Here is a 14,485-nt window from a genome sequence, read left to right as displayed (position 1 = left end):
TTGCTCCAAATTCTATCCAACAGGGATGACCTCCATTAATATGCAAACAAAAATTATTTTAGCTTTCTCCATGATATATTCAAAATATATAATCTTTAAAATTTGCTCAAGGACTGTTTTTTTTCCATTATGATTTATTACAGGATACTGAATATAGTTCCCTCTGCATAATTTTTAATAAAAGGTACTATAATTGTATGCTGTCTAAAATGAGGATAATTTTTTTATGTGCTAATTCAATTGTTTAAAAAACTAACTTGGGCAGAAAAAAATCACAGTTAGTTGTTGGCCCCCCCAGTAACCATCACAGAGCCTGGCACATGGTTGATGTTCAATAAATATTTATTGATGGGAATTCCCTGGCAGTCCAGTGGTTAGGACTCCATGATTTCACTGCAGAGGGTCTGGGTTTGATCCCTAGTCAGGAACTTAAGATCCCACAAGCTGTGTAGCATGGACAAAAAATATATATACATATACAATTTAACATATATTGACTAAATGTAAGGAGATACAGTAATATGTGTTTAGTGGTTATCTAACAGAACAAAGGATGTTTTTCTTTCTTCTTTCTACTTCTTTATATATTTCACATTTTCTATAATGTGCCCCTGTGTAATCTTTTACAAGAAAAAAGTTTTAATTAAAAACTAACAGGCTGCATTAAGAACAAATAGATATGTAGGGAGAGTGGTGCTGGATGCCAGACTCTGAGTTAGGGTCCTTTGTGTGGAGGGGGCTTGGGGGCAGCTGGGAGACATTCAGGCTCCGGGCCCTGAAGACTAATGGTCTGTCTCAGCCTGAAGAATGCTCAGGGTCCGAGATACAGCGGCTGGCCACCAGGGTAGGATCAGGGACTAGGATCCTGCATGTCAGTCTGTCTCGAAGGTTCCAGGACTCTGTGTTTGTTTTCCTGATGCTTTCTCTTAGTGCTCAGTTTTGCTAACTCTTGATTGACATGACCAGTCCCATGTGCACTCTGGAGACCGGAAGGAAGGGGCTTCTGGCTGCACTTGGTGGAGAACATCTCCAGGGAAGCAGCATCCCCAGAGGGTCAATCAGAATCAGAAGACAGAACGTCCCTGCCCAGGTAGGGAGGAGAAACAGGGACGGAATCCCCTGCTGGAGGCCCCCTGCCTCTGGAAGTTCTTCAACAGCTAGCTTCACTGGCTTCACTTTCCTCACCTGTTAAATGTGAGTAAAAATAGACCCTTCCTGATGAGCTGCTGGGCTTCCCTGGTGGCTCAGTGGTAAAGAATCCGCCTGCAAAGCAGGGGATGTGGATTTGATTCCTGGGTCGGGAAGATCCCCTGGAGGAGGGCATGGCAACCCACTCCAGTATTCTTGCCTGGAGAATCCCACGGACAGAGGAGCCCAGCGGGCTATACAGTCCATGGAGTTGCAAAGAGAGTCGGACACGACTGAGAGACTAAATAATAACAACAGCAATAAATCCTATGATATAATAACTTTTGTTATGGTCTCCATCTGATGGACGAGGACCCCAGGGCACACAGGTTTGAGCAATTTACCAAGGACACAAAGCTGTTGGTGGTAAAGAAAGGGTGTGAACCCAGGCAGGCAGGAACCCGTCATCCTTTCCAAGAGACCCCTACACAGTGTTGGTGGTGGTGGTTTAGTTGCTCAGTTGTGTCCTCAGGCCCACATGTACTACCTGTGTGTGCTCCTAGGAAACTAAGATGTTCCTTGACATGAGTGGCTATATGGGAAACACAAAAGAACAGTTGCTAAGATACTATGGTATAACACGGCAAAATGCTTAGGATAAGATAGCAAAGGAATTGAAAAACTGAGGACAGAATTGTCCATGTGGGAGTTTTAACTGTACAAGTCACGTGTACGGAGAGGCAGGCTCAGGAAGGGAATGTGGAAAACCAGAACTGCAATAGCGAGGTGGGAGCGGACAGGAGATTGCTTTTTCCATGTAAATGCTCATCTTCAATGATATTTTAGTATATGTGTATTTAATTAAGTCATTGCTTTACCTGAGGAAGAGGACGAGGAGGACGAGGAGGAGGAGGAGGAGGAGGAGGATGAAGAGGAGGAAGACTTGTCTCTCTCATCTTGTCCTTGAGAAACGAGTCTGGCCTCCCGGTCTTGCTTGTGGAAATCCGTCTCTCCATCTGGGAGGCACACGTAGTTAAGGAGGAGTATTTCTTGCCCTTCCCACCCTAGGGACCACCCAGGCCTTCCTAGGGGTCTATGTGGACTTGGGGATCCAGGAGTGGCTGGATTCTGTGGGGTTGGATTCTTCCCAAACCCCTAGGGCCCATGGGAGGTGCAGGAGATCAGGGCTCCAGAGGCTCTAGGAAGGCCAAAGACAGGCATTTCTCTGAACATGGAGCCCACAGAGGGGCTTCTAAACCCGTCATCGTTTCTAAGAGACCCCTACACAGTGTCAGTGGTGGTGGTTTAGTTGCTCAGTTGTGTCCTCAGGCTCCTCTGTCCACGGGATTTTTCAGGCAACAATGCTGGAGTGATTTGCCATTTCCTTCTCTAGGGGATCTTCCCAACCCAGGGATCAAACCCTCATCTCCTGTATTGCAGGCAGATTCTTTACCGCTGAGTCACCAGGGAAGCCCACCCTGTGCAGAACAGTTGCCAATTTAAAATTCTTTGTAAATTACAGAGCAAGTGGGATCCAATCAAGCCCTAAACCTTCCCATTCTAGGGGCATGCAGGACCCTTCTCCTCTTCTGGGAACTCTCCCTAATGCCAGTCCAAGCTCCCAGAGCCTCTGAGATTTGGGGGAGCAACTGGGGTTCCCACTGCTAGAGAGTGCTGGGGGACAGACTGGACCAAGCACACACATGTGCAAGTGGATAAAATCACTACTTCTCTAGAGGTTTCAACTGTAACTTGGGCCATTCATTGAGCCACATGAGCTGGGCAGGGTCTTCTGTTTCAGTCATTACTGGACACTATTTCCCATGTGGCTTTGCCCAGAGGGTTAGAGAAAGCAAACATACAGTCTAGATTTTCTGATTCTCCATGAACTTGACTGTGGTCTTGAAGTGATGCTGAAGTCTCCATGGCTTTCCCTGGAGGAAGTAATTAATATTACCTTAGTTAATATCTTTAATATATAAAGAGCTTGGCAAATAAATAAGAAAAGTACAAACACCCATTATTCAAAGGTATAAGAAGAACAATTTATAAAAACAGAAACACAAAAATAGGGAAATCTGAGTAATGATCAAGTTTTGATACTATTAAGAACTTATTTTTTTAAGACTTTAGTTTTTAGAGCAGCTCACAGCAAAACTGTTTTTCTTTACTTCTTTGCATTGTTCACTTAAGAAGGCTTTCTTATGGTTCCTTGCTATTCTCTGGAAATCTGCATTCAGTTGGGTGTATCTTTCAAATTGTGATGCTAGAGAACACTCCTGAGAGTCCCCTGGACTGCAAGAAGATCAAACCAGTCAATTCTAAAGGAAATCAAACCTGACTATTCATTGGAAGGACTGATGCTGAAGCTGAAGCTTCAATAATTTGGCCACCTAGAACAAAGAGCCAATTCATTGGAAAAGAGCTTGCTGCTTGGAAAGATTGATGGCAGGAGGAGAAGGGGGCGTTGGATGGCATCATGGACTCAATGGACATGAGTTTGAGCAAGCTCCGGGAGATGGTAAAGGACAGAGAAGCCTGGCACACTGCAGTCCACTGGGTCTCAAAGAATTGGATACAACTTGATGACTAAAGAGCAACAAACAACAAAACATAAAAATTAAACAGAGGCACAAAGACTGCCCATATACCCCCCGTTTCTAAACATGGACAGCCTCTCCCTGTTATCGACATCCTCCATTAGCGAATTTATTTTGTTAGGTGTGATATTTAAGTTGAGGCTATATTTATTTAAAATATCCTTCAGGACTTGTCTGGTGGTCCAGTGGATGAGAATCCACCTGCCAATGCAGGGGACACAGGCTGATCCCTGATTCGGGAAGATTCCACAGGCCAGGGGGCAACTAAGCCCGTGTGCCACAACCACTGAAGGCAGAAAACCTAGAGTCCATGCTTCACAACAAGAGAAGCCACCGTAACTGGAAACCCACACACCACAACAAAGAGTAGCCCCCACGCAGCATCTAAAGACCCAGCACAGCCAAAAGCAATTCAAATATCCTTCAATTTAGAGATGAACATTGAAATATTTATGATGAAATTATATGATGTCTGGGACATGCTTCAAAATAATTTGATTATCTGAATAAGGGAGTTGGAGGGCATGGTAGGGGGGAATCCAAATACAACAACAGGACAAGTTAATAACTGTTGGAGCTATATCAAAATATAAATAGTTGGGAATTCCCTAGAGGTCCACATATATAATATATATAGTTATCTCTGAGATCTTGTATACACATACAGTTATCTCTGAGTGGTAGCATTATGGGTATTTTTAGTTTCTTATTTTCACTTTGCATTTTCTAAATTTTTAACAGTACTGCTTTTGTTATAATAAAATAACTTTTTTTAAAATAACTTAAAGTGTTATATGCCACCTTACATCAGTATAGTACTAAGCAGTTTTACCATGGGTTTACATGTTCATAATTCCACCTGAGCCAGATCACAGACCAATCTGGAGAGAATTGGGATTAATTACTTCACATTTGAATTATAGTTTCTAGATAACAAAACTTTGCAAAAGATTATCTCATTTAACCTTCACTATAACCCTGCGAGGTAAATTTTATCATCCTCACTTTACAGCGGAGGAAACTGAGACTCAAAGAGATGAAGTAACTTGAGACTCCAGAACCACATTTTGTTTAATGCGACCCCAAACATTGGCCTGGAGCCCAAAACTGCTCAAAGGCCATCATGCAGGCAGGCCCTGCTGGAATACCCACTGGGATTACAGACACAAGTGGTCAAAGCCAGGGCGGGAAGCAGGCACCTGGAGCTGCAGAATGAGATTTGGGAACCTATCCCTTCAGGACACCATACCCTGTGCTTTCCTGGAGTTCTGAGTGGGTGCTGGTGGTAACTCGAAGAGGGCCTTCAAATGAGGCCCTGAGAAGGCTGGGCGTGTGGCCTCGGAAAATCTAAACAGCTAACCTCAGTGAGCTGGTGCCCTTCTCTAGAGGAAATACATGGAGCTGCCATGGTTGGGCTGCCCGACTCAAAGCCTTGATTTTAGCTGGGCACATGGTTGTCCAGCTAGGGACAATATTTCCCAGCATCCCTGGATGCTGGATTTGGCCAAGGGACCATGTGACTCATGTTCCTGCCAACAGACTGAGAGTGGATGGGAACTGTACAGTGGGGAGCTGACAGATGTTCTGTGGTTCTGGGGGGAAAGTATACACACACACACACACACACACATCTGCAATAAATTTTACTGCTGTAAAGAATGGATGGGGGAGTAAATTAGGAATTTGGGATTAACAGATACACACCACTGTATGTAGAATAAACAACAAGGACCTACTGTATAGCACAGAAAACTATATTCAGTATCTTATAACCTCCAATGGAAAAGAATCTAAAAGAGAATAGCTATAAATGTATATGTATAACTGAATCACTTTGTTGTTCACCTGAAACACTGCAAATCAACTATATCTCAAGAAAAAAATAATAAAAAATTTAAAAGAATGCATAGCACACAAATAATAAAAAAATAAGCTCCTCTGTATTGTGAATTTCATATACAACAAGTAAAATGTAATACCTACAGTTTTGAGGTTTAATCTGCGTTAGTAACATTTGCTTGACCACTTTCTTAAATTCAGACCATCAACAAAGCAAACCATAAAGCTCTGATTTGTATAGGTTCCTGATTTCTGTGATATAAACACTCCCACTGACTGAAATCAACGTGATGTCACTGAGTGCAAAGCTGAGAAGAGGTGGGCAGCGGAACACAAATAGCCTCCTGCAGCGTTTCCACCACACACGCAGAACCTGCGAAAACCTCAAGAGCCTGTGGAACAGCAGAATGTAGTCAAATAAATTAGGAAGTGATACATTTTGAGTACTTATTAGCCTTGCTTGTTGTAGGATTTAGTTAATTTATAACATTTAATTTAATTTAAAACTGGTTCTGTTTAACAACCCTCTCCCCAAATTCCTAAAGATTTAACGATCGGTTCTCACTTGTGGGAATCTGGTTTCAGTTCTGGGCTCCTAAACTTCTGCTACTTCCACTTCCTCCTTCCTGCTTTTTGTACCCTGATCCGTGGTGGGGGGCCAACCTCCGTCACACAAGCCAAGTCAACACCCCAGGGAAGCCCTGAGCAATGAGGCAAAGCAACCTGGGCCCCACAAGGCCTTGGGGTTAGAGCTGCCTGCCCACCTGGACCTACCTCTGGTTGACCATGTGCTCAGGGAATCAGCTTCTCTCTTCTGTGGGACTGGGATTCGGTATTTGTTACAGCATCTTAGCCAAGCTGTGCTGACTTTGTTCTGAAGATCCCTACCCCACCCCATTTCTTCTCCTCCCAGCTTTGAGTCTAGGGATTCAACTCTGACAGGAGGTAGATTCACTCCTCTTTGACTAGTTTGGACCCGGGTCTCAACCTCCAAACTCCTCACATTTGGGACCAATGCTCCTTTGCCAGTGTACACTTTGTATGGCGTTTAGCATCCTCCCCATTAGAGGCAGGTAGCACCCTGACCCAGTTTTGACAGTCAAAATGTCACCACACATTGCCAAGTGTCTCCTGGGGGTAAAAATCATGTCTACTGGTACTGGAGAACTGCTGGTCTACAGAACCTACTTTAAAAATATGTGTATTTATTTATTTGGCTGTGCCAGGTCTTACTTGCAGCCCATGGGATCTTTAGTTGCCGTGTGTGGGATCTAGCTCTCTGCCAGGGATAGAATCTGAGCCCCCTGCATTGGGAGCATGGAGCCTTAGCCCCTGGACCACCAGGGAAGTCCCCAAGAGAAACCACTCTTAAAAAACTTTTTGTTGTTGTTTAATCACTCAGTTGCGTCTGACTCCTTGCGACCCTAAGGACTGCAGCCCACCAGGCTCCTTTGTCCATGGGATTTTCCAGGCAAGAATACTGGAGTGGGTTGCCATTTCCTTCTCCAGGGGATCTTCCTGAGCCAGGGATCAAATCCAAGTCTCTTGTGTTGGCAAGTGGATTCTTAATCACTGAGCCACCAGGGAAGCCCTAAAAATTCTTTTCAATTTAATTAAAAATTTTTATTGAGGTATAATGCTCTTATAACATTATTAGTTTCAGGGGCAAAACATAATGATTCGATATTTGTAAATGCTGCAAAATGATCACAATACTAAGTCTAGTGAGCATCTGTTACCTTACACAGGTAAACAAAAATTTTTTCTTGTGATGAGAAATTTTAACATCTATCCTCTGAGCAACTTTCAAATAAGCAACAGAGTATTTTGAACTAATAGTCTCCATGCTGCACATCACATCCCCAGGACTTCTTTTATTGTATAACTAGAAGTTTGTAGCTTTTGACCCCCTTCACCCATTTCACCCATTCTCACCCACCCTCCACCTCTGGCAACCGCCAATTTCTTTTCTGTACCTATGAGTTCATGGGGGTTTTGTTCGTCTTTGGTAGAGAATCTACTTTTAATCCACCACAAGACCCAGACAAGGCAGCATCTTTCCGCATGCCTCAGAGCTGGACAGCCTGGGTGTGAACCCTGACCCTTGTAGCTGTGGGATTCCGGGCCAGTGACTTAACTTCTTGTGGACCTCAGGTTCCTTGTCTGCAAAATGAGGACAATAATAGTGGTTACCTCATAGTGTATTGTGAGAATGGCGTGAGTTAAAACCCATAGAGCTCTCAAAACAATGGCTGGTATAGAGCAGGGAGTGAATAAATGCCAGCTGAGATGACGATCATTATTATGACGGGGGCAGCAACAAGACAGCACGTGCTGTGCGGTCGGACAGAGCAGGGTTCAACCTCTCTTGTGCACGAGATGACCCTGGCCGGGCGGTCCCCTTCTCCAAGTTCTAGTTACCTCAACTGTGAGCTGTGATGGCAGCACCTTAGAGAAGAAAGCCGGCCAGTGACTGCCCGAAGGAGGGCTCCATAAGCATGAGTCCCCTCTTCCATAGACCTCCTATGACCCTTGGGCATTCGGGGTCCAGCCCCAGTCCCTCCCATGTCCCATCTTCTAGACTCCAGGCTCCATTACCCTTTTCTGGAATAAAAATTCCCATTTCTCAGGGCAGAATTCAGCTCAGCATTAGGAAGTCACTAGCCAATAAAATGAAACTGATATCTAGGAATGAGTGACTGACGACCATGAGCCCTGGGGTGTATCTATATTTTGAAGAGGATCCTTTGTACATAGCAGGTATCCAGTACATCTCAGAGGCTGAGATCATCTCTCATGGTGGAATTTCAGGGGGAAGAAGAGACTCAGAGCTGTATGAAGGCAAGCAAGCTACTGCAGGATGCCAAATATGTCAACAGTTTGCCAAGCTGCTCCTACCTCTCGCCTGCTTTAGCTGTCTTGCTCATGTGGTAGCCCCTGGGCACACTCACATTTGCAGGCCTCTAGACGAGAAGGCAATGGCACCCCACTCCAGTACTCTTGCTTGGAAAATCCCATGGATGGAGGAGCCTGGTGGGTTGCAGTCCATGGGGTCGTGAAGAATCGGAGATGATTGAGTGACTTCACTTTCACTTTTCACTTTCATGCATTGGAGAAGGAAATGGCAACCCACTCCAGTGTTCTTGCCTGGAGAATCCTGGGGACGGCGGAGCCTGGTGGGCTGCCGTCTATGGGGTCACACAGAGTCGGACACGACTGAAGCCACTTAGCAGCAGCAGTAGCAGACTTCCACTGAGGCCATTCTTCCTTGTTGCCAAAATTGTACGTGACTTTCCAGGCACAGCGCAAATACCACCTCATTCATGAACCTTCTGCTGACGAGGTCTAACCAGAAACCACCCTCTTTACCCCCATCCCCTTAATCCTTGTGCCCGCCTTCACCCCTGCACTTCCTTCTTGTTAACAAAACTGAACTTTGTTCCTCCATATCAAGTAGATGGGTTCCCTGGTGGCTCGGATGGTAAAGAATCTGCCTGCAATGTGGGAGACCTGGGTTCGAACCCTGGATTGGGAAGATCCCCCAGAGAAGGAAATGGCAACCCACTCCAGTATTCTTGCCTGGAGAATTCCATGGACAGAGGAGCCTGGCGGGCTACAGTCCATGGGGTCACAGAGAGTCAGACATGACTGAGAAACTAACCCTTTGGGTTTCACAGGTGGCATTGGTGATAAAGAACCCATTTCCCAATGCAGGAGACATAAGAGACAGGGGTTTGATCCCCAGGTTGGGAAGCTCCCCTGAAGGAGGGAATGGCAACCCACTCCACTATTCTTGGCTGGAGAATCCCATGGACAGAGGAGCGTGGCAGGCTGCAGTCTGTGGGATCATACAGTTGGACATGACTGAAGCAAGTGAAAAAGCTGGCTTAAAACTCAACATTCAAAAAACAAAGAATATGGCATCTGGTCACATCACTTCATGGCAAAAAAATGGGGAAACAATGGAAACAGTGGCAGACTTTATTTTCTTGGGCTTCAAAATCACTGCAGGTAGTGACTGCAGCCATGAAATTAAAAGATGCTTGCTCCTTGGAAGAAAAGCTATGACAAACCTAGACAGTGTATTAAAAAGCAGAGATATTACTTTACCAACAAAGGTCCATCTAGTCAAAGCTATGGTTTTTCCAGTAGTCATATATGGATGTGAGAGTTGGACCATAAAGAAAGTTGAACGCTGAAGAACTGATGCTTTTGAACTGTGGTGTTGGAGCAGACTCTTAAGAGTTCCTTGGACAACAAGGAAATCAAACCAGTTAATCCTAAAGGAAATCAGTCCTGAATATTCATTGGAATGACTGATACTGAAGCTGAAGCTCCAATACTTTGGCCACCTGATGTGAAGAACTGACTCTCTGGAAAAGACCCTGATGCTGGGAAAGATTGAAGGTGGGAGGAGAAGGGGACGACAGAGGATGAGATGGTTGGATATCATCACTGACTTGATGGACATGAGTTTGAGCAAGCTCTGGGAATTGGTGATGGACAGGGAAGCCTGGTGTGCTGCAATCCATGAGGTCGCAGAGTCAGACACAACTGAGTGACTGAACTGAACTGAACTGAACTGAAGTGACTTAGCATGCAAGCACGCATCAAGCAGATACTTGTTTTCCCTGTGAGGAGTGGCCATATGATCCAGTTTTGGCCAAAAAGAAGTGAGAAGTCTGATGGGTTCTGAGAAGGAGTTTTGCTTCTCCTGACAAAAGAGGCCAACAGTACTGGTGCTGTGTCTTGCCTCTCCTTTCTTTCCTGAATGTGATGGCAGGAGCTGCAGTGGCAATTCTGTGACCTTGAGGGAAAGCCAAAGCTAATGCAGGGACATGGAGCTGCTGAGCCCTTGACAGCAGCACCTGCTTTCTAGTTATTTAAGAAAAACAAACGCTGTTTTGTTTAAGCCTCGATAGTCAGGAGTCTCAGCATTTGTAGCTGAAAATAATTCTGACTGATATACTTTTCCTCCCCTGCCTTCATACATTAATTGAGTATGCTGTGTGCTTAGGCTAGGGTGATGGCATTGTGGTAAAGACCCCGCCTGCCAGTGCAGGAGACATAAGCGACATGAGTTTGGTCCCTGGGAAGATCCCCTGGAGGAAGGCACAGCAACCCACTCCAGTATCCTTGGCTGGAAAATCCCATGGACAGAGGAGCCTGGCAGGCTATAGTCCATGGGATCACAAAGAGTCGGACACAACTGAGCAACTTAGTACACAGTACGTATTATGTGCTAGCACCAGGGATACTGTGGTGAATAAGTTGTATCGTTGTCCTCAAGGTGTTTCATAGTAGACAGGGGGTGGGGTGGGGTGGGGTGGGAGTCCCATGGCAGCCCAGGGGCCAAATCACACCAGGGTCAGTCAGAGTTCCTGAAGAAGCGAATGCGGAAGGGGAGCTTGGAAGGGCCAGAAGGAGCGGCGTGCAAAGGCACAGAGTCGAGGGGCCTTGGCCCACATGCAAAGCAGTTGGCAGGAAGCAACTCCAAAGAAGGACACGATTTGGGGGGGGGCCTTGGGGGCACGTTGCTCTCCTGAGCCTACGTTAGCCGTGTCTTGTTTCAGAACCTTCCTTCTCGAGGCGCTGGCTTGCCACAACTGCTGGAGCCACTGTTCTATTCACTTTCTGATCCCTGCTCAGGGCCTGGGAGAGGGTCTGACACACCCAGGGTGAGTCTCCTGCACTAGATCCCCAGCCAGCCAGGGAAGGGATTATGGCTGATTCATATCCGTGTCACCTGTGCCGTGCACAAGGCCTGGCAAAAAACAAAAATGATGACCTGGATAATGACGAAGACAGCAACAAGTAAGTGCTTCCTGTCTGTCAGGCAAGGGTCTGAGGAAATGACACACGTGCCTCACGTACGCCTCACACAACTCTATCAGGGCCCACTGCGCTTGTGCCCACTTTACACGTAAGAACGCGGCAGCAAAGAAAGGCTACGAAACTTGACCGGGGAGCTAGTAAGTGGTTGAGCAAGCGTAGTTGCTTAGTCCATGTTGATGCCGGCAGCTCTTCCCAGGCCTCTGTCATTAGCACCAGGAAAGAAGCCACTGACAGTCACTGGAGTGTTATGCAAACGACACCAACTTGGCTTCTATTGACACCTAGCCCACTGGAGCCCTGAGCAAGTGTCCGCAGAACCCAAGGAACTTCCTCAAGCAGTTTTCAGGACACTGAAACAGACAGCAGGGGAAACAGAATGCTCATGGAGGCAGGACCTGAGGGAGCCCTGTTTCTCCTCTTAATGTCCTTCTTCATCTCTCCTTCGTCCATATTCCTGCTATAAGAAAGGATCAGCAGAACTGTAAAGGTGTAATACTCTTAAAGTCAGCGTGCAGGGCGAGGCTTAAGACAAAAGGACAGTGCACTAGGGGTGGGACATCAAACACAGGGATTGATGCCAGGGGCTTCGGAAAGGCAGGTTCACAGCATATGACCTCTTTTGAGCCAAGATGGAGCACAGGGAGTTGAGACAGAAGTGAAGAAAGAAGAAAGCAGAGAGAGGAGAGAGCACATGGTGTGATCCCGGAGGCACGGCATGGGGGGTCTCAGTTCCTCAAACAGGGATCAGACCCATGCCCTCCGTAGCAGAAGCACGGAGTCTTAACCAGTGGACTACCAGGGAGTTCCCAGTTCCCATGATCTCATTTCACGCACACTACTCTTATTTTACGCAAGAAGAAACTGAGGTTCATAGAGACAAGTGACTTGTTCAAGGTCTCCCAGCTTACGGATAGACTCACATCGATTCCCTTCCCTACTAACGTGATGCCCCGCTCCCCAGTCCTGGTTAGAGGCCTGTAGGCTTCCCTCTTTCAGCCGCCTGCCCTCATTCTGAGGCTGGTCCTACAAGGACATGCAATACTTAGCATTTTCCTCTGCAAACCCCAGCCCTGCTGAGTCACCGGTGGTGCCAGGGCCGCTGCACCCCACAGGCTTTGTTAAACTGGATTTCCACTTCAGTTCAGCACAGATTTCCTAAGCTCCTGCTATTATAAGGGTGGGAGGGACAGTAAGGGACACTGAGCCTTTCCAGCTTCACAGCGCCTTCCCCACCCAGCGAAGGTGGGGCATTGGTGTCTGAGTTAACAGATGGAGAAACTGAGAAGAGAGAGGAAGTTGCCCAGGGTCACATAGTGATTCAGGGGCAAGGCTGGCTCCAGAACACTGTCTCCCAATTCACAGGTTGCTTATCTTCCTCAGGTGTCCCACTTTGGAGAAGAGGGCTAAGACTGAGTTGGATTTTTAAAAAATCTTTATTTATTTGGCTGTGCCCGTCTTAGCTGCGGCACACGGGATGTTCAATCTTCATTGCAGCGTGCGGGTTCTTTAGTTGAGGCCTGTGGGATCTAGTTCCCTGACCAGGGATTGAATCCTGGCCCCTACATGGGGAGGGTGGAGTGTTAGCCACTGGAGCACCAGGGAGGTCCCTGCAGTTGGATTTTCAACAGTGGCCAGAGCGGGACGAGGGCTGAGTGTAAGAGGTGGGCGGTAGTGGGGAGGTGACGGGGTAGGAACCCCATGAGGTTGGGGGATCATCCTGGGCCTTGAAAGCTCAACTAATGACCAACTTTTCCCATAGGTGGACTGTAACGTCGTGCCTTGGGGCCGCCAATGGTGGGCCAGCTCAGTTAAACATGCCCAGGGCAGGAGGTGGGATTCAAGGGGCGCTGCGAGCAGAAATAGCAGCTGGGAGGGGAACAGAGCCGACAGAGGCGTGGACTGTCCTAGTCCACCGGGCATCAAAGCCCCTTCTGGCGACAGGAGAGAGCGCATGGTGTGATCTGGAGGCACGGCGTGAGGGATCTCAGTGCCCCAAACAGGGATCAAACCCATGCCCCTTGTAGCGGAAGCACGAAGTCTTAACCACTGGACTACCAGGGCATTCTCAGTACCCACCATCTTACCTCACGCATGCTAGTCTTAGCCCAGGAGCAAGTCACAGCTCTGGATGATGTCCTCTGGCTGCTCAAGTCACCCCAGACAAGCCCACAACGTAACATCAACCACATCCCAGCCAGGCAGACACAGCTCCAGGACAAGCATGTGGGAGTGCTTGAGGGGTGACTGCCCTCCACCCAGGCCAGACTCTCAGCCTCTTCCTCCCAGGGATCTGACTTGTGATGAGTGTGAGTGACACAAGCAGTCAACCAGCCAGCGCTGCTCTGCCTTGCCACGGGGCCCTCTTGCTTCTGCTCCTGGGCGCCATCTTCTCTGCAGTCGCCTTCCTCACATGCGCGCTCTGCTCTGCGAGACCCCCATATCCTCCCAAAGAAACCCTTTTATGGTAGCCGGTCGTGGTTTCTGTTATGCGCAGCCAAAGCTCTTGAGTTGAGACAAATGTGTGTGTGTATGTGTGGTGGGGTGGTGGGGGAGCTTCGGGGAGGGGCACTCTGAAAGGGTAGGCAGAGCAAACCAGGGCTTGCAAGGCCAGCCAGGGCCCCTGAGGCCCCCACACCATATGAGGTGTTTTGTCACAACTCCAGGCTGGGTTGGGGACCTCCTGGGTTTCCCCATCGCGGTAACCATCTGAGCCAGCTGTCTTCAAGATCTTGCCCTTGAGACCCGTACACTTGCTGAGGACAGAGACCACCTTGGAGCTGGTTTGGCGCCTCTCTGGTTTTCTATTGCTTCTGTAACAAACTACCACAAACGTAGCGGCTAGAAGCAACACATGGTTAGCACCTCGCCGTTCTGTAGGCTGGAAGTCTAGCACAGGTTCACCAGGCTAAAATCCAGGTGTCCACAGGGCTGCCTGCCTTTCTGGAGGCCCAAGGGGAACACCCATTTCCTTGCTGCTGCTTTTCCTCCTTCCTCTCCCACCCCCGACTTTGTCCAGCTTCGTGAGGCCACACACATTCCTTGGCTTGTGGCTCTTCTTCTATTCTCAAAGCCAGCAATGTCAG

At 47.5% G+C, this 14,485-nt stretch overlaps 1 protein-coding gene across 6 annotated transcripts in view; it reads right to left on the bottom strand.

The window, feature by feature from the left end:
- TMEM40 (transmembrane protein 40) overlaps positions 1–14,485 on the bottom strand; it is a 33,378-nt gene that overhangs the window by 12,247 nt on the left and 6,646 nt on the right. For all 6 annotated transcript variants that reach the window (XM_069560975.1, XM_069560974.1, XM_069560976.1 and 3 more), the window contains exons 2-3: positions 2,991–3,062; positions 2,007–2,144 (exon numbers count right to left, since the gene is read on the bottom strand). In XM_069560975.1, the coding sequence (XP_069417076.1) occupies positions 2,007–2,144; positions 2,991–3,054 (202 nt within the window). In that variant the 5' untranslated portion in view covers positions 3,055–3,062. The remainder of the gene's footprint in view (positions 1–2,006; positions 2,145–2,990; positions 3,063–14,485) is intronic.

Source organism: Ovis canadensis, chromosome 19 (assembly GCF_042477335.2).
Source record: "Ovis canadensis isolate MfBH-ARS-UI-01 breed Bighorn chromosome 19, ARS-UI_OviCan_v2, whole genome shotgun sequence".
NCBI lineage: Eukaryota > Metazoa > Chordata > Mammalia > Artiodactyla > Bovidae > Ovis > Ovis canadensis.
The sequence above is the reverse complement of the archived record's forward strand: the minus strand, read 5'-3'. Positions and strand labels throughout refer to the sequence as shown.